The sequence below is a fragment of the Indicator indicator genome, chromosome 29 (assembly GCF_027791375.1).
Source record: "Indicator indicator isolate 239-I01 chromosome 29, UM_Iind_1.1, whole genome shotgun sequence".
NCBI classification, from domain to species: Eukaryota; Metazoa; Chordata; class Aves; order Piciformes; family Indicatoridae; genus Indicator; species Indicator indicator.
In genome coordinates, this window is record NC_072038.1 from 6030918 (window position 1) to 6054245 (window position 23328).

Consider the following 23328-nt stretch of genomic DNA (forward strand, 5'->3'; position numbering starts at 1 on the left):
CACTGCCTGCCAGTAAAGCCACTGCTCTGGGACACCAACTACCATAGCATTTCAAGCAAACTAAAAGCTCAGTTTGGAGCAGGGGCAGGTGCAGAAATGAAAAGCTCATCTTAGCTGTGGAAACTTTACAGCTGAGCATCAGACAGTGATGATAAGAATGTGCCTCCTCCTGACAAAGCCAGCAGCTGTGGATGTGAAGCCAGAGTAAAGAAAGAGAATGAAAAGCTATTGAGTGATAGAAAGCCGTTTCCAACAAAGGGACTAAAGCTCCGGAGTCGAGTTCAGTTTGGCAGTAAACCACAACCCGCATCTACCCCTATCAGTTAACACACGTAGAGCTAGGGCTCAGCCTTGATCGGACAGCAAGGCTCAGCAGCTCACCACCACCCTCTTCTGGGCAGCGTGCAGGAGACAAGAGTTAAGAAGCAAGAGTAAAGTTCATTTATCCCAGCTCGGCTTCAGTTAACCACTTAATTGAAGTGGTTCCTCTCACCACTGATCTCTGAATGTGTAATACAGGCGAAGAATTGTAAAAACATCTGCTGAAAACCAAAACCAATCACACAAGTTAAGAGGCAAGCAGCAAGCAAATATCTAACAAGAAAGCCAGGCTACAAACCCACTCAGTTCCTCCTGGGTTGATGCCAGCTGTGTCAGTTTGTCTCACACAAAGCCAAGAGAGGTCACCCTTTGCCCTGCAAGTACCAGAGTTTTCTCCCCATGTCATCACAAGTGCAGAGATCACATTCTCTTCCCAGGCAGAGATATCCTTGAAGTTCCTGCCTTACTTATGATGGGAAGAAGAACTGATGTGGTCGCCAAGACCACAAGTTCACAGCTCAGAAAATGCCTCTTGCAAACCAGTGAGGAGAAAAATGAGGTTTTGCTGATTTGAGGAGTTTCTTTTGGTAAGCCAAAACCCTAGTAGCAGAATACAAACACTTCCAGCCTTAGTTCAGCCATAACTACCAAAACCAGTGGCAACGTCGGCTACAGATTTTTCTCTGGCCTTGGCATCATGCAAATAAAGCCAGAAGCAGTTTCTCCTTATAGTAGCTAATGAAAGTTTGAACATGTTTTCATGTGCTTAGTCAAAAAAATCCCCCTACTGAGGGAGTTTTCTTGCTGGTAGCTTTCTGACAGCAGTTTTCGTGGCCTAGTAACACTTCAAATCAGAATCCTCCAAATAAGATGCTACAGTAGCAACACTGAGCAAAAACTACCTGAACACAGGCTACACAAAATTTTTGGTTTACATAAGCCTTTCTATAGACAGCACCAGGACCAACCACCTAAAAATGGGAAGGGGAAAATTACTTCCACAGCTTTGGGGCACCACATCCAGGCTGCAGTTTGATGAAAACTTTCCATCAAAAGTGGTACTGGAATTTCAGAAATAGTAGAATCATAGAAGAGCCCCTGCAGAAGATCAAGTGGTCCAGCCTTTTGTGGGAAAGAGAGCCTAGATGAGACTATCAAGCACTGTGTTCAAGCACATCTTAAAAACCTCCACTCATAAGGGCTCTACTACATCCCTGGGGAGATCATTCCAGTGATTGTTCTCACTCTACAAAATGAAACCTTGCTCCATGCAACTTGTACCCATTACCCCTTATCTTCTCCATGTGGCTCCTTGTGAAGGGAGAGCCTCCAACCTCTTTGCAGCTGCCCTTTAAGTACTGGAATACTAGAATGTGCTGAATCTTCTCCAGAAGAGACTTAACTCCTTTGGTCTTTCCTCATAAGGCATGTTCTTCAGCTCTCTGATCATCTTTTTCCCTTCTTCTGCTGCAAGCAGCTTCTACTAGCCTCCACACTGCCTCCAGCTTTGTGTCAGCAAATGTTTTGCCAGCCACTTAAGTATGTAAGGTAACTGATTTGGCTAAAAAAAACCCTCAGAAATATTTTTTTAGGTGCTATACATTATTGGTCAACATACAGCTAGACATACAAGTAGGCTGACAAAAAGCAAGAGCAGAGCTGCTCTCTGGCAGCAGTACAAGCTCAAAATGTTTATCAGGATATACTTCTTAAGTATGGAAAAAAAGAACATCAGCATAGCTTATCCATGCAAACTGCAACTTTCTCACTGCTTTTAATCAGAAAAGATTAAAATCTTCAATTTCTCTAAGAGATTCAATGTCAACACTCCAAAGAAGTGCGTGCTAGGGGAGACAAATACAGGCTCAGATGAAGGACAAAGACAGAAGTGCTTTTGATGCTGCCTGCACACACACACATCAACACAGGTATACCAGAAGCTGGCATTTGTGCCATTACCACATGCTAGCAGCAGAGAAAATATCCTAAATATAACCCAGGCCATACCCTGCATAGTATTTGCCAGTAGCAAACTCACCACAAGAATCAAGAGAGTATGAAAAGCCAGACTGAGTAAAAGGTTTATTTCACATAGCCTAAGCAAAGCAGTCTCTGGAGGGAACCATGTAGGAGTGACAGAAAAACTTTGCAGATGTAGCAACTTCTGAGCTGGCCCAAGCACAAATGTTTGAGGACTTAAAAAATACAAATGCCCTGGCATTTGCTAGAAACACAAGAGTTTTGGAGTACATATTTGGGTTAAAAGGCAGCAGTCAGCCTGTTATGGTCCTTCATCCCCCTTCAGCCAATCCTATCCAAATACCTTCAAATCTTTTCTGGTTGTCGTAGTCCTCAGAGCAGGGGATCTCAATGAACTTATCCTGCAGGTTCTCACTGTGATGAGCCAGCACCTCCGTGACCCCATCCTCAGCACTCAGGCAGCTCCAGCTCAAGAGGCCACCGACGGCAAGAGAAGAAAGGACGAACACTGAGAACACTGCTTTCAGCCACGTCCACCGCCACTCTCGTTGGGTATTGCTCTTCTTCGCACTACGGAGGGAGCACAGCAACAGTCCCACGTAAGGGAACGACACGCTCCCGAGCCGCTGAGGAACTGCTTTGGCTGCTAGCCTGCCCGATACCGGGGACACCTAGTCAAGGTCCGGTTCCCCAACTAGTCCTTTGTTTTGAGTACACGTATTTATACACACCCGCAGTTTTTACTCCTCTTTCATGCCCGGAAGTTACAGGCCACCTTCACACAGGACCTCCCACAGGAGCCGGCGACGCTGCCGCAGGCCGCTCCACTCAGCCGCCAGGCCTGGGCACCGCCAGCCCCGGGAACAGCGGAAGGTGCCAGTGGCCAGTCACCAACCCCAGCCCCGCAGCTAGCCCAGGCGGGTACCTGCTGTGGTGGCGGCCCCCGCGCTCCGGCCCGGTCCCTGTCCCTGTCCCGCCGCTCTCAGAGCCCCGCGGTGCCGTCCGGCGCTGCCGAGACATCGCTGCCGCCGACACTGAGCGATGCGCTCGGTCAGCCAGGACAAAGCAATCGCCCGCCGAGCAAAAAAGCTTCAGGCAGACGGCCAGAAGAAATCCATTACAGAGCCGAGAGCAGCGGAGCAACCTCACCGAGGTAGAAGCAGAGACAGCTGGACAACGCCGAAACACCAAAACCGCAATAGAAGAACTCGGCCAAGTGCTGGGGTACCGCCGCGGCGGCGGCAGGCTAAAGCAGTCGATGCGAACCGGCGGTGCCGCGGACAGCCTGGAGCGCGCAGTCGAGAGCAATCGAGGCCGGAGCGGCGTCATGCGGCGAGTATGGAGGCGGGCGGGCCGCGGCGGCGGCTGGTGCACCTGGACCTGAAGGGCGCGCCGCCCCGCGCCTCCTACCTGGCGGAGGTACCGGGGGGGAGCGGCGGATGGATGGGTCCGATCTGGTACGGGGGGAAACGGTGAGGGGGTTCCCCAGTCCTGCTCTGCTCTGCTCGGCCTCACCTGGCCGCTGTTCTCCCTCAGGTGCTGCCGCTGCTCCGCGCCCTGGGCGCCACCGGGCTGCTGCTGGAGTATGAGGACACGTTCCCCTACGCGGGGCCGCTGGAGCCGCTGCGGGCTCCGCACGCCTACAGGTAGCGCTCGGGGTGGGCCCGGGAAGGGGGATCTGTGTATCCTGTCCGGGGCCTAACTTCTGGCTTTTCTCTCTCAGCCCCGGGGAGGTGAGAGCGGTGCTGAACCAGGCGAAGGCCCAGGGACTGGAGGTGGTGCCGCTGGTGCAGACCTTTGGGCACATGGAGGTGAGCATCGAACGGGTGGCATCGTACCTTCGATGCCTGGGAGCACTGGGCTGGGAGAGGGGAAGAGCAGCTCCGGGTGTGTCGGAGTGGTTCTGTCGGGAAGTCTCTGTCATAAATCCCAATGCTAAGGATGTCCAGCTCCCATCACTGGCATGCTTTGGACACCAAGTGACACTGCACTCACCACCCTGTTTCCCTGGTCCCATGAGGTGCTTCGTGGTCAGAGACTCCCACAGCATGGTGGAGTAGCAGCAGTGTCTCTCCTGTCTGTACCACCCCTTGAGAGAGGCCTCATGCTGTGCTCACACACAGCCCAAGCTTTAGCAGGACAACCGTTATCAGAGCCCTAGTGACACAGTAGGACGCTGCTGTCCCTTTCCTTTTGCCGTTCTCCAGGCTCTCCTTTCTCTTGCAGTTTGTGCTGAAGCATAGAGAGTTTGCTCATCTCCGGGAGGTGAAGGTGTTTCCCAATGCCCTCAACCCACACAAGGAGGAGTCACAGGCACTGGTCGAAGCCATGATTGACCAGGTCATGACACTGCACGAAGACTTAAAATGGTTTCATATTGGATGTGATGAGGTGGGACTTCTCTCAAGCAAGGAATTTTTTCTTGATAGGAGTGATGGTAAGGGCCAAGGTGTCTGCATTTCAGTGGTGCCCAGGCCACATTTGGGTAGGATTTGGGGGACAGAAAACAGCAATTCAAACCAATATAGAAAAGTCATTTTGACAGTAGATGATTCTAGTAGCACAGGATGTCATCTGATCTGAGTGTAATATCTAAAGAACTAAAAGCACTTTCTTAAAGCTAACTCAGCATTTGGGTTTAGGTCAGGTGAGCATTTGAAGTGAGATACCAATTGGAGGTGTCCCTTAAGAATCATGCCAGTTTGGATGTAAGGTATTGGCTCACTATTCTGGCAAACATTCAGTCTCCTGCAAACCGATAGAAATATTTCCAGTGTCTTCAACACCAGGAGGTGCTTTGAAATATGTCCACTCTATCATATCTTTGCAGTGGGTTTTGAGTATTGTATGATTTCATGACACTTTCAGTCTCACTCCTCCTATTCCCAGATTATTTGATGTTTCAGGTCTACTATCTCGGAGAAGGAGAGGAGTCAAAGCAGTGGCTGCAGCAAGGAGACCACACTCCAGAGAAGCTGTGCTTATCCCACATAAAAGCAGTTGCAAGCTGTGTGGCCTCATCTTACCCCACTGTGATGCCCATCGTGTGGGATGATATGCTCAGAGGGATGAGTGAGGAAACATTGGCAGGTGTGTGACCAGTGATGGGGTGAGTCCTATTTTGTAGCATACAAGAAAGTTTACACAACCAGTTAAAGCAGATTTGTTGACATCTGAAAATAATGAAAACAAGAAATCTGAGGATAGATGAGGCTAGAGAGCAGAGACTTCAGTTCTTGTCTTTGTCACAGGCTTTCTGTATGACTGTAGTTAAGTCTCAACTCATACACTTTAGTAAGTGACAAACAAAGCAGTCATCATGCAGTGATTGCCATCGGTTCTACTTTCTTTACATATCAATAAAAAACCTACAAAATCCCTATTACCTCTTGTGATCACAATCTAAACATCTATGCCTCTCACCACCTTGTAGGGTAACTTGTTGCTCTGTGCAACTTCTGGTTCCAGTGGTGCAGGCTTGCGGGGAGAAGATGTGACCCTGTGAGAATCACTGACACTGCACATGATCATAGTGCACATCAAGAGGAACTCTGAATTGTGGGGCTACTGCAGGATCTCGATGTCATGAGTCTTGTTTGTTGAAAAATAGGAAACTGCTGCTGAAGTCAGAGTAGTCCTGGCATAGACAGAGTGCCAGCATTTCCAGAGCTATCTTGATCTGTCTCCTCTAAACAGATTTAGACAAACCCATGAAGAGCTGTGTAGTTCCTCCAGCAATGACTGACCTTTTTGTGGCTTTAACAGTGGAAATCATCTCAAAAAATGCAGATGGGACCTATGCACTTCCCACAAAAGCAGAACAGCATCTGGCTATGAGCGCTCTGCTGCCACAGGCAAAAACAGGCTAAACAAAATAAAATGAGATTTGAAGCTCTACCTGCAATCTTTATTTGTACTTTAAAGGCTTCAAGAAGCTAAGTTCTGTGCAAACACTGCTCAGACAATCTAACTCAAAGGGTGAATATTTTCTTTTGAATTTATCTGAAGTCCTGCATGTATCATTTGCAGCTCTGCCAGTCCAGCCCAGTGGGAATAGTGGTAGAGTTAAGGGGCTAAGAATGAGGTGGGCTTGGGATGAATAGGATCTCTCATGAATTGTCACTGCTGAGCCCCATTAGTGGTTTGAAGATGTCTGGTGACTTTGTGGTCCCTGGAAGATGAACTCATGTTTAAAGTCCTGGCCATGCTGAAAACATCCAGGGATGCTTCAGCTGGAAACGAAGAACTGTAGAGATGAGCCATAGTTAGTTCTAGTCACATGCTGCAGCACCAACAATACCTATTTAGCTTTACAAAGTCAGTCACTTTTAACTGTTTGTCTTCCATTACTTAGAAGAACTCTGTTCCTTCCAGAGTCTGGGGTCCCACAGCTTGTGCAGCCAATGATCTGGGACTATGCAGCAGACCTTGATGTGGAGAGCAAAGGTTTGTACTTCTCTGCTGAGCATTAGAGTCAAGGGTGGAAATGGAAAACAAACTTGTCCTGCGAATGTTCTTTTGTGTGTCATTGCAGTGCAGCTTGTAGAGAAGTATCAGCGATGTGGCTTCTCCAAGGTGTGGTTTGCTAGTGCTTTTAAAGGAGCTACAGGAGTAAATCAGTCTCTAACACTTATTGGACACCACTTAAAAAACCATCTCCAGTGGCTAAAAGTGGCAAGCAGTAGCCCTGCTGAGGTCCTTGAAGGTATCGCACTGACAGGCTGGCAGAGGTAAGGAACATCCTTTTAAGTGGTTCCAAGGTTCACATAGAGGCAAACTTCCACCCAAATACTCCTTAAGAGGTACAAAGAGAACTTTGCAACCCTGCAGTCCTTCCTCTTGGTTATTGGTGGGCCTCATCCACTGACTACAGAGGGTGGATTTCAGAGCTCCAGTCAACTGCTACAGCATTAACCAGCAGGAACAATTGGTTTTAGCAGACTCCATGATCAGCAGATTGGAGGTGAAGGTTTGGATGTGCATTGTGCCACCTTGAACTCCTTATAGGCAGTACAGTTAACACATGGTGTGAATCTGAATGGCTAATGGGAGTTCAGTTAGAATGAAGCTGCATGAGAGAAGAAGTTGTTCACGTAAGGAAGGAATAAAAAGTTTTTAATGCAATAGTCACAAGATCCAAGGGAATACCAGAGAGCTGAATCCCAGTTGGGCTGGAAAAAGTAATTTGGTTTGTATCTTTTCTTATCAGTAAAAGACCACTTAAGTGTTTCAGAGAGAAAAGGTCCCTTTTCTGAGACAGAAACTGAGCTTTTAAAGCTTTTTGAATTTTAGTGATTGAAATATGAAAAGTTCCCTCTTGTTTAGTGTGTTCTGACAGTAAAATGTCTAATTAGTGAATGTTTTCTTACTTAGGTATGATCACTTCTCAGTTTTGTGTGAGCTTCTCCCTGTGGCAATTCCATCTCTGGCTGTATGTCTGCAGGCACTGAAGAATGGTACAATGATAACTTTATTCTCTCTCAGCTTATGCCTAGCACAAGAGTAAAGTGACATTGCCCTAAGGTTTGCATCTTTTGAGGTGGTTTGACTATCTGATCATGGTCTGAATTATGGACAATAAATGATACAGATCTCATGTTGGTGATATGGGAGCAGAGAAGCCTCTTAGCCCAAGTATTGAAGTCACCTAGAGTATTCTAATTAGTTATTGTCTTATGACCCACAAAACAGTCACAAACTTCTTAGACTGAAAAGTAATATAAGAGGCTGAATCTCATTTGAAACAGCACTGGTATATAAATGAGACTAATTTTGTTTAGATTTAGAACTTGTTTACATGTAGAAGTTGTTTTAACTTAAAACTGATCTAACAAGTACACTCTCAGGTAAAATACTTCCTGTTTCTGGTTTCTCCACAGGCATTTGCCAACAGAATTATTTTTTTGTCTTTCTGCAATTCTTACTTTGAAAAGAATCCCCCCACAACATACTTGTTTTTAACTAATACTTTTAACTAAAAGTATTCAGCACCCTGAAAAGAAAGCTCACAGCTAGGTAGTGCTTTACCTAGCACAAAACAGTTGTGTGAAAGACAATGTACTCCTCCCACCAAGTTTTTGCTTGTTCTATTTCCATTTCACCTTTTAAAAAAGACATCTTCATCCAAGCAGAACTACTCAGCCAATGCAGAATACAGACATTTTGGTTATTTAGACTCTTTTTACTTATTCCCTTTGTCTTCTGCCAGGTGGCTATTCTGAAAAGATTAAAGAAGATGTGGAAAAGCTTCTGGGAATGCCCAACCTGGAAATTGATACTTTCATGAGGTAAAATTCCAGCTCTAGGATTCAGAAGTTTCTCATTGCATGGTAAGTTCAGAAACTAATGGATCCTCTTTGGACAGCACAAGTGTGGGGACCTTTCCTGGGAGCAATATCCTTACTCTTGTGACACAAGTTAGTTTCTACCTCAAGTCATCAGTGGATGAGCTTCTTGAAGGGAACAGGTAATAAGGTTTATATTGATTCTCTGGCTGTCTGCAGGAGTGTTGGACCTACTTCATCTTAAAATGGAGCATAATTCCAGCAAAGTGCTTGTTTACATCAAGCTCTGCATTTCAGTGTTCCCTATACACTGACACCCAGCACAACATATTTAGGTGCTAATTTGCAGTGTTTCAGCAGAACTCCTAAATATTGTGTGCTTCCTTATTTCAAGAGTAGTTCTTTGCTGAATTAAATCTTCCTATTACTTAATTTTAATTGAGGGATTACAAAAACAGGGCTTGAAATGAAACTTAAATTGCAACAGATAAGTTACACTCAGCTGCCAGCTACAGTCTTAGAGAAGCCAGTTCCAAAGACACCTAGACTTAAATTTACTTACTCCTTGAGCATTATCTTTGTGCCAGCAGTTCAGCTAAAGCCCTGTCACCTCTCTGCCAGCCTGTAAAGATGTCAGTGCTGTTTCAAACACTGCTCATACTAACATCCATTTTCAGATACGTCACAGGCTGGTTCAGCCCCTACCACAGGAAAAGGAGGATTGTTCACCCTATAATAATGCATCACTTTCAGCCTGATGCAGTAAGGTAATACCACCTAATTTTGCATCATAGGGGAAATAAAGTCTGTTTGGAGTCCTTGCCTCCTTCTATAGTTATTTCAGAACCATCAGTGCAACTCAAACCATACAAAGTATTCATAATAAATGCAGAACTAAATTCCCAGGATTCTCACAGTGGGTTTCAGTTACACTTAAAATGTGCACAGTGGTTTTGTGAGCTCACATTTCAGTACTTTAGAAGCCATTGCATAAGAACAGTGCCAAGATTAATGGTACTTAAGTACAGTGTCAAACCTTTGCTGCCTGCACAAAATCAAGTTCTTTGAGCTCTTCTAATAGATGTTGCTTTTCCTGTGAAATCATTTTAAGGGCTGTACTCCCCCTAAAAGGCCTGGAAATCTAGCCCTCCCTTGAGGCAGAGCTCACCTGCAAATGTGATTGTTTCTTCCTTCTGATTTCTGCTTAGTCTTCTCTCCAAGTGGAATGCTGTGGTGCAAGACCTCCAAGCAGCCATGGAGCAAGTTTTTCACAAGTGTACTGTAGAGGAGTGGATGGAGGAGAACGTCCACCCCAGCCTACAGAAGCTTCAGCAAGTGGTGGATGATTTAGATAAAGCAATAAAAGCACAAAATTAGGGGCATTTCAATTAGTCTGTCTTATTCTATGGAAAAACATGGCTAGTGGAAATTGGCTACTAGTCACATTTGTCACCTTTAGAGTTGAAGCAAGAACTGTGATTAAACAAAAGTGACCTGAAGGCATAAAGAAATTTATTAGTGTAATAGGCTTCAACTCGTTTAATTTTCTTAACACATTACTGAGCCTTAAATCACCTGCCCTGTAAGTCAGACTTGCTGCCCTTGCCTAACAATGCAGGAGTGAGTCAGAACTTGGCTAGACTGCAAGGCAGGAGCCAGGTTCTTCCAAATTCAGTATTTGTAATAGACTTTGTTTACATAACAGTGACCTGAGAAAGTGCTACAAGTTCTACTCTAGGCAGTACCCAACTTGTCCTCTTTTGCAATTTCTATAAGAAGAAGATACTTGAAACATGCTTTAGGTCCTCATGCTCTGTACTGTGACTCCTTAGTCTTTCAGCTCCATTCAGAGAGGTGTCCTACTGTTCCATCATGACAAGTCCTTCTGTATCTGTCAGTTGATTTGTTCCAGATTGTTTTGGACCTTGTCTCTGAAATACAAACCCAGTCTTAAGTCCAGTTTTGATTAACTTGAGGTCAGAAAATTAACATCCAGCTTTTTGCAGAAGTCTGAGCAAGGAACCACTGTCCATCTGCTCAGGAGGTTACAGCAGATGCAAGACAGATGCCATGTACCATCACAGTACAGAGCAAAGGGGATCTACAGAAAAGGAGTTTGTTACCAATAGTGAAGGTCACACTTGGACTTTAGGGGAAAACTGCCGTAACAGATTTGGCTTCTTGACTTTTCACTCAAGACTCATCTAAGCTAAGCATAGTTTCATGCCCACAGAAAAACACACTCCCAATTAATTTAAGGCATTTACTTCACCAGGTAAAACCTGAGTCCAACTCCAAAAGTGTATCCAACTTCCAAGTATATCCAAATTTGAAGCATGACTCAAGTTTGCTGCATGAGGGGAAAAAATGCTACATTTCATTCTGCTTTCATGTTCAACTTGTAATAATGTATAGCAGTATGTTTTGTGGACCCAATTGGAACATTAAGATAATCACCAAAAGGGAAAAGAAGTCAAAAGTCTGGTAGTTAAGTGCACTGCTGTGAATATTCAAGATATTCTTTACCTGTTTGCTTCAATTTTTGCTTTCTTGGAAGTCTTACAAAGTACAGGTATTGAAATTTTCTTGGAACAGTCTAAGGAGTAGAGCTCTAGATATGGAAAGCACAAGAAGCACAGCATAAGACAAATCTCTTAACTTACTAAATGAGCTGCAGGAGTTAAGCCCACATGCAGATTTTTATCTAGAAAGTCAGTTGCTATGTATACCTTAATTACAAAAGGTACATATAACTAACCAAGGTCTTAATTTATTTTACCTCAATAAATTTTTTGATACCCAAAGTATTTGTAGAAATATGCCTTATTTTGGTTGGTTAGGTTAAAGTGGGGGGAATGCAAATATTCACAGTGGAGTGTTGGCTCTGTCACCTTAGATGACATTGAAAGCTAGGCTCCTCTAAGTGAAAGCAGGGTCAGCAAGGAGATAGCTATTTGGGCTTCCTGTGCTGTGTCCTTCCTCCCATTAACTCCTTCAACAGGTCTGTGCCAAGTGGTAATTCAGACAGTCATTAACATTTTAATACATTTTAATTAAAAACAATATAAAAGGCTACGGTGACACAAGTTATCAAAAGAGTTTTTACAAACAGACATTCATAAAACCAAGACAACATACAACACCTTGCTGAAATTCTACTTGAAATTTTCAAAGTAGAAAAGCAATTTCTAACCATTTTCCAGCAGTACTTTAGCCTCTCAGCGATCTACTACTGTGTCAGAACTAGCACTCTTTATTTACTAAGTAAGCCAGCTTAGTTTTTTGTCCTGTATTGAAGTTACACAGACACAGAGCCAGATATCAGCTATACACTATAAATACTCTGCTTTTCTTAGGGCCTTGCACAATGGATCTTAGTTACTGGAATCATAGGTTAGATAATGCAACTTACTTTCTCCCTTTGTACAACATGCAGTCGTGCTCCTTTTTAGTACAGCAGCTGAGGCCATGATCCCATCTAACCACACACATGGAAGTGGCTTCAGATGTGCTACTCAAGCTGAAGTGTTTGCCAAATGACACTGACCATATACTTAAAGGACATAACAGAAAGGTTTGGCTTTAGGGGCAGAGCTTTAGATCTAACTTAAGGTATTTTATGCAGCTTTCAAGTCATTTGTAAGTCAAACTACAGCTGTCTTAAGTTACTAAACAGCCCGAGATGCAAAAACCTTACCCAATACCTCTGTACTACTCTCCTAGCAGAATCTCATTTCCTAACCTAAGCAAAAGTCTTTCACACCATTCCTTCTAGTACAAACCTCTTTACACAGGCACATGTAAGGCTACATTTACTGGGCCTTTCAATATGCTAGGCCCAAGGGAAGTGAGGAAACTGTCCAAAAAAAGCCTTCAGCAAAATGGTAAAAAGTGGGAGGGAAAGGATCAGAGAGGACTAGTGCAAAGAGGGAAGCACAATCTGTCCTGATGTAGCACCTGGTCTTCTAAGTGGCTCCTTTGGCCTGCATCATTACTGAGGAGCCCACAGACATGGACATAACCAAATCCATGTTAATGGCAATTTGCAAGTTACTTTTCCCTGCACAGTTACTGCAAAACATGAAAATCTGGAACAGATTTTGAAGACGGGAAGCTCAAATCTAGTTCAGGAGACACATCAGCCTGTGATGCACACGTGTACAGCATCCAACAGGCAAGACGAGACATCCTTTACCTGCACTGTGTCACAGTAAGCCCCCAGCTGTTGGTACCAGCCAGCAGTGCCCAATGTACAGCCCACAAGCAGAACCCACAGCATCTGAGGCATTCACTTAGTCCCCCCTTCACATTAGCTCAGTCTGAAGGAACTTCAGCTCCCACTGGAAACCAGTTTGTATGGTGAGAGTGCTGCCAAATGCAAAATGGAAATGGCACAGGAGATTACATCAGCTGCTCTATGTGAAAGGCTGAGGAGTCAAATTCCTCCTAGGGACAGTGCATGCCAGCAGCCATCCCTCCTGCCTGCCACCAGCTGGACACTGAGGTGTAGGGGGACACTACAGAACACCTCTAAAAGAGATCATAAGACAGCAACTCAAAAATGCAACTTACTCCACAAGATGTATTTCAAGCTATGTTCTATCTGACTACAGGTCACTGCTCCTCCTAGGGATACTCAGTTTTCCTTACAGTGTCTGTCCCTCTGTAAAGATACTGCATAGTCCATAAATGTACACATTATTGACATCAAGAACATACACCAAGCTAGATGCACAAGAGAGCTCAGCAGAAGCAGGGCACATGATACAGTGCAGGGTTACTTCAACAAAAGTACCTTTCTAAAGCTCATTTTAACTGGGAAGCCACAGCATGGTTTGCATCTTCCACAGAGTGTCAGCTCTCATGGAAACACAAGAGAAACCCAGGACAGCTAAGGCTGAATGCAGTATTGTCTGTTATCATCCATGGGCAAATCTGTGGGTTCAGAAGTACAATGCACATCCACACCATGTACTGCCTCAGTGTCCTTGCTCCAAAGCAGCAGTTACCTGCAGGTTGAGCCCTCCTGCTTACAATACACCATTACTCTGATATTTCAGTATTTCTTACTGGAAGTCTTGGAACACTTAACATTCTCATTTTACACAGCAGAGGGAAAAAAGTTCTCCAAATTCCCAATCCCATTTTCCTCTCTAAAAGGAGTATCATCTAGGGAATACATTACAGCTGATTTAAATGAACTCTCCAAGTAGTTATATCCTGCAGTATTTTTAAATCAGGTTTGATGATTTTCCTTAGCTTACAACTATACTTCAGAACAAAGGCCAAACTTCGTTAATTGCCTGCAACCTAATTTTCCTACGTTCATACACAGCAGCTTCCCAATTCAATGATGCAGAGGCTGAAAGCCAGGTTATAGTCCACCAACTGAGAGGACTGACCAAGCATGTCTGTTGGCAGGTGTCCTTCTATACCTGATGTGATTACAAGTTTCTTATGGAATACAACTAGACCCAGTTCTGTGCTGCAGTCAAACTGCATTCACACTGATCTGTTTCAGTGTAATTACCCTTTCAAACCAACACTGAGAGCACCTTTGTCTCACTAGGTCTAAAAAGCTGGAAGCAAACTGTTGGTATAGCCAACAGGGAAGCATGACAGTCAGAAGCATGTGCTTAGTTTCAGATACAGCTGCAACATACAACAGAACATAGCTGAAATTCTTTCCCAGCTTTCTCTTCAGTAGAGGTAGAGTGCTTTGAAACAAGAATGCTGAAGAAAACTACTGCCAGAAGATATCTGCTGCTGGCCAAATGGAAAAGCAGACCACAGTAGGGTCTGCTTTGTACCCTTGTACCCTATTCAGTTCTAGAAGTAACTGTGCAAGTATGTTCTAATTCAGGTCTTCAGACCATACAATTCCCAACTAAGATCTAGTGAATTTTCATACAAGCTGTTCTAGCATGCTGAAGGGACTTTCATTGCTTAGCTTTTTTTCCTCTACTGACAAGTTGATACAGGCATGATGAAGTTTTACTTCCAGACAGAACATGTTGACTAAGAGGTAGCTTTTACTTCAAAAAAATACTATGGTGAGAACACAGGACACTACACAAAGAATAAAACGTGGGTGCAGGTCAAACATTGGATCTATCCCATCTATGTTTAAAAAAATATAGCACTTCAGTATAATTTCAAATCAGGAAATAATAAACAAATCTAGGCTACCATGCTGTTGGACATCAGTCTTTTCCCTACCTAAAGTACCAGATGTGCTTTCCTTCCTTTTGAAATACAAATAGTCAATGTTGAGGTGTAGGAAAAGATTATTCTCTCTCAGGGTAGCCTATACCAGAAGTTAAGCAGTACAGGATTAAGCTAGAACATCCTAAAGATGTTAAAATCAATGTGCTCATTTCTTGCTCACAATTTACAGCTCCTTGGCAAATCCAAGAGAAGACAAATAGCAAGTTGATCACTCTTACATTTCCAATTTCAAGACAGTCACTCAAGCTTTAATTTCCACTGGTACCTAATGGCAAGACAGTAGTAGAGAATGTGAAAGTGCCACTGTTCTACATCACCTAATTGCATATATTAAGCTGCTTCAAACCAATTTAACAATATATTCAGTCATTTACAACATTTCAAGAAAAACAAGTTCAGCTCTTCTGCATTTCCTATACTCTACCTGCAATAGATGTTTGCACTAAGTGGAAGCTAACATCTCTATCTCCATTAATGGGAAAGCAATAATTGATCTCAAACCAATTTACTGATAAATAACTATTCCCAGACAAGTCTGATGAGCTGACAATGTTCAAAAGCCAGCATTGTCCAAGTGCAGGAACTAAGGCAAAGGAGCATATAAAATGGAATTTGCTTTGGAGTCTACAATGGCAATACTGGGAGCATGGATCTTGAAGCAGTTTAGCACTAAAAAGGTACCCCAAGACAGATTCCTCCCATTGTAAATGCCCATGTAGAGAAATGCCCTGGTCAAGACAGTGAGATTTCTTTTCCTGAAGAGCAACCAGTATATTTTCCAGGTGTTTGAAAACCTCTGCTTTGTTCAGCTCATGGTGATTTAGTATTTGTCCTGCGGTTCATCTGCATCACTAGCCTCTGTTTCGCTGCTCTGAGAGAAATCTTGTGGGCTCTCTACTCTGTCCAGTTCCAGAAAATTCATGATGAGTTTGGCAACTGCTTCCACATCACTGTAGGGAAGGAAAAACAATGCAAGAGTTAGTGGAACTGTGGTGTTGACAAGTCAAGAACAGGCATACCAGTTCCTGAGACTAACTGCTCAAACTGTCAGTCAACATATGGTTTCAAGTATGACTGACAGTGTCCAACTTCTGGATGTAATGGTTTGGCCTGATGTGCCTTCACAGCAAATCAATCCTTTTCCCTTTTCCAGCTCCTGCTGCAAGATTCCTTATTATCAATGCCTGAAACAAATCCTCTGTTAACCGATAAACTGAACATTTGCAAAACAGAATTAATCCCCTCTGCCACTGCACAGCTGGGTTAGGGAGGGTAACTACAGCAGACATGCAAGGGGATCTTGGATATCTAAATGTGATCAATCTCCCACCAAATGTCTAACTTAGAACAATTAAAAGGTTTCAACAAGTTATACTGAGTAACACAAGGTCATAGTAGCAAAAATGAAAAGGGAGCTAAAATGGGTCTCAAAAGTTGGCAATTACTGACTTGTAATTGTTATTTCCCACCTTAAACATTTTCACTTAAAAAAAAGTCCCCACCGCACCTTCTGCAGCCCAGCACTGCACTCTGAGTCAGTGGGTGTGAAAAGCCAGTGATGAATCGCAGCACCACCAAGTAACCCTTCCCGAAGTACCGCACAGTCTCCTCTTCCACGTTCACATCTCTGATCTCATTCAGCAGAGCCACTACTGTAAAAAAGATGGGGGGGAAATGTAGTCAATGAGCAATCTCAGTAAACTCTCAGCACTGCTACTAATGACTGGCATGACTGGGAGTCTGCTCGGAGTACTACTGCTCTACTCCCATACAACCAGGGCTGCCCTGCACTAGCAAACAGTTGCTGAGCTACTCAAGCAAAACAAACAAGGGGAGGCTACAGCAGAGTAGCTGGTGTAGGCACTAATGAACAAGACACACTGCAACTGGGGACCATTAGTTTATTACTTGTTTCCCACTTCAGTGACTGTTCCAACTATTCTGCTGTACAGAGTTGGTTAACAGGTGTTCAAATACAGAAAGATTTAACTGATCTCTGCCATCCCCATGTTAACAGAACCTGACTCAGGAAGAGATGTGCTCAGCTCCACAACATACACCCTAAAGAAAAGCTCAGAAACACTGAACACCCTTCTCTCCACACATCTTATTTTCCATCTCCTAAATGAACTGCATGAAAACCCAATTCAGATTAAGGACATGACCTTTTTCTTTGTAACTTTTTTAAGCATATTGAGAGTTGGTTTGACTTCGACTAGCAAATGGAACTACAAAATCTACCACTGAGGAGGAGTGGTTGGCAGGGGAGCTCCTGTCTCACAGTAACTACTTCAGCTTGTTTCTCCAACAGGAAGCTCAAAAGAAATGAGATACTGCATTAAACTCAAGCTTACTGAATATGCAGTTTAGTTTCATATGCCTATGATGTATCCGCAGGATACAGCATGCCTACTTGCATATGGCATCTCAAGATTTTCCTGCTGCCAAAACCAGATTAGATTACAGAAATCTCAATTCCTGTATCCAAACATTAATTTTTTCTACCAGTCCCACTTGCAAAGCAGGCCAGCCAAAGAAAATGATAACTGCACATTAACATCCCAAAGGAACAGCTGAGACTATTCTAGAAAGCAATGTGCAAGCCTAGTTACCCTGGATTAAAGTAATTAGTAAAAATCATTCAGCACCCTAATCTGAAAAAAAAAAAAAACATTTGGATCTTGAGAGGCAGATTATTACATCTGCTGATTGGGAACAAAACAGATTAATTTGAGCAAAGAACTCCAGAGAAGCTTTTGAAATGGACACAGAGGAATTTGTCTGCTCACCACACTTGCTACCACAGATACTGTTTCTCACCTTGTTCATTGCCTCCTTTTGAGAAGGTCAGGATTTTTTTGTAAAGACTGAATGTCTTTAGGCAGATTGTTCCCTTGTTCTTATCAAACACAGCTTCCTGTAAAAATGAAAAATAAAAATCAGGATTTTCCTTAAAAATACTATTAGCAGTTGTGCTTCAAGGTAAAATAAAAGTAGTTATACAGGAAAATAATCTTGGTAACACAAAAAAATATATAGATATGTTAGAGGGAATCCTCTGTCATTTGCCCAGTCTAGTAACAATCTTGCTCTTGGCTTTAACAGAGATTTGACCATATCTCCTGTGTCACTTCTACACAGAAGTAGGAAGTTAAAGCTGATTTCATTGCCCCTCTTGTCACATTCCTTATGTGATAAAATCTTTGCCTGGAATCAAGTGTGAGCACTAACTTGGAGCTGCTTTGGCCTACAGTATATGCATCCAGTCAACACAAGCTCTAGTTACATTTTTTGCTGTCTCACTAACTGTTAGTACTCCACTAAAACCCCAGTGTTGTGCTGTATGGGCCAGGCTGAGATGTAAAATATCCCTGAGAGTGGATGAATAGAATAGAATCAAGAAGGCTGGAAGAGACCTCAAAGATCATCAAGTCCAACCTGTCACCCTAAACCTCATGACTATCTAAACCATGGCACCAAGTGCCACGTCCAATCCCCTCTTGAACACCTCCAGGGATGGTGACTCCACCACCTCCCTGGGCAGCACATTCCAATGGCCAACTACTCTCTCTGTGAAGAGGATGTTTCACCTGTAGGTTGCTTATTCTAGTAACAACTTAGGTCAGAGAAGGGACAAGTTTATGTAAGAGGTTACTGCTCTTAGTCCAACTCCTAACAAATCAGTGTCCACAGGATTATAAACCAGCTTCACAAACACCACTCTTCTCCCAGGGGGAAAAAATGGAGTAGTCTGGGAGGTTAGAGCTACCCTATTTAATGGTCATTCCTTTATTAGCTGGAACTTTAAGTATCAAATCACATTGTAGTAGTTGAATGTGCAATTCTTTCTCTTCTATTTAAGAGGAAAAGGACACAAAACTGTTTGGGGCATGTCTACCTTAAAAAAACACCTGCATTTAGCTTCACATCTTCATGCTTGTGTAGGGAAAGAATTATTGCCCTAATTCTACCCCTAGTACAGCAACCCCAAACCAGAAGCTAATTTGCCTGTTTGAATTAAGCAAGTGCATGGGGCTGCTGGAACCAGCATCTGCTGATTGTTTCTAAACTTACATAACTTTTTTTCCTGAGTTCAGCATCTTACCTCCCACTGCTCCAGATTCTGTGCTGCCACAAAGAAACATCCAGCCATATAGAAGAGTTTCCATGCCAAGCTGTCTGAACAATGCAAGAGTACAAATTTAAGGGTTTGTTTTTTTTCCTTCTTTGGTACTCAAACAGTTTTAAAAGCAACATGCTCCCTTTAAAGGCAAAAAAAAGGAAAAAATATTTCTCTGGAGCAAACTTTTTGCCATTAGTTGTAATGCCAACTATTTTACAACTCTCCCAGGATACAAATACAGAAACTCTTCACATATTTTTCTGAGACTGCATCTACACTGGGCTCCAAACCATGCAGAATTATAAGCACTATTGGCAAGTTAACACCACTACACACCTTTCTCTTTCAGAAAAAGCAAAGACATGTTAAAAGGCATCCACAAAACTCTCAACTACCAAATATTTGTGCTGCAGAGGACAAGGGTAAGGGACAATGGAAATTCACTGAAGCAAACATATTTCTTCATAAAAGGAAGCAGTCAGCCCTCCTGACAAACAAATATTTGCATGTTATGTCCTGGAAATATGTAGCAGCCTAAGCAATTTGCTTACTCAGGCTTTTGCTGAAGGCAGAGAACTGTGTTCCATATTGCTTCAGAAAGCTTTGCTGCAATGTTTTCAGAAAAGGCAGACAGAGCTCATGCCTCAAGCAGCTCTCGCTGGACTTTGCTCTTGAAATAAAACCAGCATATTCCTACAGATTATTAAGTTTAAACTTAATGTTAGCAGGGTGCAGCAAGAGAATCGCAGACCAGGCTGTAGGATGAATTTGATAGATGGAAGGATAGCTGGCATGTGGTGCAGTCTGCTCTGTTGCAGGGGGGGCAGGGAGCAGCAGTAGCTCTCTGCTCTCTAGAGGTGTTTGAGTAATCTCTGCTAGTGATGATTTAACAGTTTCCAGAGAAACAGAGTATTCCCATCAAAGGCAAGGTAATCATTTCATTATGGTGGCAAACAATTATGTATCTTCCCAGGAGAGCTGTGAGGACCAACTAATCGCATTTATAAGAAACACTGAACGCACAAAATGCCACAGAGTGCTAAACACCGTTATTAAAAATACTCTTGCAAATGGAAGGCTGAGTACGTAATAGAGTGTTAAAGAAGAGTAAATCATACACAAGCAAGAATTATAACTGGATTTTAACATTCACACCACATAGCATGATAGGTACCTATATTGCTGTTGTAAGGTCAGAGAGAAGCTGCAGAGAGGAGTCATCAGCATGAGAAACAGATCAACAGGAAATAAGCAACTCAAAGAAAAAATGCTAGGCCATTACCTGCACTGTAATAAGCAGCAGCCAAGCCTATGGAGGCTATTCCTACGATGAAAGGGGAGAGAATTTAGACAAACAAGCAGCAAAATCCATCTAAAATTCCCTGATGAAAACCATGAACATTCACATGTTCATGACTCTCCAAGAAATGGACAAATGCAATTGCAGCATTAATATGCAAGAGTTATTTGGGTTTGGGTTTTTTTTGTTTGGTTGGTTGTTTTTTTTTTTTTTAATCTAAACTCACTATATAAACCTCCCATTCCACAAAGACAGTAAAAGCATGGGGGCTGAGGCCAGAAGTAAAAAGATGGTGACAGAATCAAGAACAGAACTTCAGAGGGACTCTCAGTCTAACCATTACACCACACTTCCTCCCGAGCGCAGTAAGACTGTGTGCTACCACAAACACCATAACCGTTACTTTTCCCCTCCAAGGGTTCTGCAGAGCCAAAAGAACTTCTGTGACAGTGTCAGAAGCTGCCAGCCCCTTTCTCCCATAAAGGAGAAAAGAGGAGAGGAGTGCCTCATGCCCCAGTGGGCCGCTGCAACCGCAAAGATCTTGTCTCAACATGAATTTGATGACACCACTGAAAGCAATGACAACGTTTAAGTGTCACTGCAATGGGATCAGCAGGAGATGACGCTTCCTCCACCAGCTCTCTCAGCATGGTCCTGAGAAGTACCACCACGATTTTTCTGTATATTTAGTGTTTAAATACAGGTGCCTTTCAGAATAGCCACTATGACTTCCTATTTCATACACACAGGGCCACTGGCAGGCTGTCCATCACATGCAAGATCTAACCCCAGCTTCACTCCACTGCAGATTTTTCCCTTTCTCCGAACCCAAACGTTTTTCAGTATAAGTACAGATCCCTTTCAGAAGTTTCACATTTAGTTTACTATATGCCATAAAATAAATTTCTCTTTTAGTCTTTCAGGACCCCCTTAAAATTCTGTTCATGAGCCTCTGAAGTTCTGCAGATGACAAACTGAAAAATTACCAGTCTCACTGTGACCCTACCACACTGAGGAGGAGACTGCACATTCTTTTAGTGATTATGCTAAAGGAGAAGTCCAAAGCATGATGATTCTTCTTCTTGAAAGAAAAATGCCTGGAAGACAGCCATTCTCTTGGAAGTTCTTTCAGGAACGTATTTTGTGACCTCCTTCCCTTAAAGCAAACTCTGAAATCAACTTAGGTCTTACCAACAAAGAGAGACCAAGATCGGATGCCAGGGGACCTCTTCAGATGAAGATAAGACCTGGTGCGGTTTTCAACCAACATGTACATCTTCAGAAGAAACTCCCAACAGTCCAGTCTGACTCATGAAACCTCACTGGACAAAAATAAAGATAAGAGGAATTTAAAATCATTGTTGACTGCAACACTCCCCCTTAATATTTTTCAGAACTTACCAAGTGTTAATCTAGACTATAAAAGACGTCCAGTCAAAGAACACAATTTTATATCTCACAGGAACAGCAATATGCAAATAAAAACTGTTGTGTGGAGATGCTTGACAATAGGAATCTGAACTCTTGAGAAGCTTCTCATTTTGGGAGTTCAAGTCTCTTCCTTTCCATCACAACCAGGTTCCAGAAAAAACATGAAACACAAAACCCAGGAACAACGTTGTTGCTACTTCATGCAGCACTTGAAATAAAACAGCAAGAGCAATGGAAAGTTCTTTGGCAGCATTTCTCCTGCTAACTGTCAGGATAGACTAGCCTGGCAGCTGAAGCTGGACAATGCAGATGTCAGCTCTCTCATCCCTGATGACAGAGCAGCAAGGGTTACAGCCCCAGCCTAGCAGTGCCAGTGTCACAAAGTGCCATATACAGTATTCTCCTCTTTCAAGCCAGCTCAGGAATAAAAGCAAGAGTTTCTAACAAGTATGTTTGTCTCTCCTCAACAAGACCATGCCTTCAGCCTGGACAGAAAGTAAGAGCACGGATGAAAAAAACAAATACTAATAAAACCCAGTAAGAGCTGGCAATCCTGTGCAGCATTTTTAGCAAGTTTTTACTATTTATAGCATAAAACTGTTTGAGTTCTGGCATGATTGTGAGGTTCAGTGCAAAAAACAATCCCACCCTAATATTATCAGCGCAAGCATAAGGACTTGATTCACACAAGATGTAAAAGGCATATGAGAACCCAGCTAATCTGTTCAGGACTGTCACTGGAGAGAAGGCAGGGTGCTGACTGCTTCTCTTATGGAAAATGGTGGAGATGCTTGTTTTTATTATGAAGGCCACAGTTCAAGAAATGAAGGCATGTGCAAAGCATCACATCACACTCTTAGCAGGTTATCTGTTGGCTTTAATCACAGATTTCTTCTGTTTTAGTCTTTGTTTTGTTACAACCTTCAAACCACTTAAGGCAGTAGGTTTTATGCACACTTCCTCAAAATGGATTTCTAATAAGGATATCTGCTTTTCTTCTTGGAGCAATAAAGCTCAATATTCTGAAACATTCTGGAGACTGCAAGCACATTACACAGCTCATTAACTATTGAAGAATATGAATGCCAACCCCTTCCATTGACTTGGTACTTTAATCATTAAATAGCAACTCTCCTGCCACAGAACCAGTTGGTAGGAAGCTTGCAATAGGCTGTTAGCTGCCCATGAGAATAGGTTTCCAGAAGAACGCCAACATTCAACAGGCTTTTGAATAACCATGAAAAACACTTAAGAAAGCAGGCCCAAGCACAGCCAGGTTCTTAGAGAAGAAAAGTATGTGATTTTTTAATCCTCTAGTCATCTTGCTCCTCTCGGATAATGCATGACACTCCCCTCAAGAATTCCACACAGACTGGTTAGTTTAGATATAAAGCTGCAGGGCTGCTGTTGTTGTTTTGTTGTTTGGTTTGTGTCGTCTTCTCCATTTAATCAAGCAGATTTAGCCAAGTGTTTTCAGTTGAATAAAAAGCACGTATAACACTGATTTTAATCTCTTAGCTACATATCTGACAGAATCTGAAACTGAAAGAGACAAAACCACTGATGGGTAAGACACTCCATCTCCTCCAGATGTCACGCATCTAATTTTAATTTAACCATGACTGCTGTGAGTTGCTCTCAATATATCAGCAAACATTCCT

General features: G+C 43.0%; 3 protein-coding genes across 3 annotated transcripts in view; 1 reads left to right on the top strand and 2 right to left on the bottom strand.

The window, feature by feature from the left end:
• The window catches only part of OGFOD3 (2-oxoglutarate and iron dependent oxygenase domain containing 3), a 34325-nt gene extending 31004 nt beyond the window's left edge, over positions 1-3321 (bottom strand). Inside the window, exons 1-2 of the mRNA XM_054393869.1 lie at positions 3227-3321; positions 2645-2871 (exon numbers count right to left, since the gene is read on the bottom strand). Coding sequence (XP_054249844.1) covers positions 2645-2871; positions 3227-3321 — 322 coding nt within the window. The remainder of the gene's footprint in view (positions 1-2644; positions 2872-3226) is intronic.
• Positions 3322-3639: 318 nt separating this feature from the next.
• Positions 3640-9962, top strand: HEXD (hexosaminidase D). Its single transcript, XM_054393821.1, has 12 exons — positions 3640-3720; positions 3838-3947; positions 4025-4112; positions 4528-4692; positions 5208-5393; positions 6678-6747; positions 6836-7031; positions 7675-7757; positions 8510-8588; positions 8666-8767; positions 9263-9352; positions 9794-9962. The coding sequence occupies exons 1-12, from the start codon at positions 3640-3642 to the stop codon at positions 9960-9962; spliced, it is 1419 nt and encodes a 472-aa protein (XP_054249796.1).
• Positions 9963-15633: 5671 nt separating this feature from the next.
• On the bottom strand, positions 15634-21512 carry LOC128976597 (cytochrome b-245 chaperone 1). The gene is made up of 6 exons (XM_054393896.1): positions 21428-21512; positions 20219-20260; positions 18919-18992; positions 17634-17730; positions 16321-16465; positions 15634-15763 (listed from the first exon to the last, which is right to left on the bottom strand). The coding sequence occupies exons 1-6, from the start codon at positions 21510-21512 to the stop codon at positions 15634-15636; spliced, it is 573 nt and encodes a 190-aa protein (XP_054249871.1).
• Between the last annotated feature and the right edge of the window lie 1816 nt (positions 21513-23328).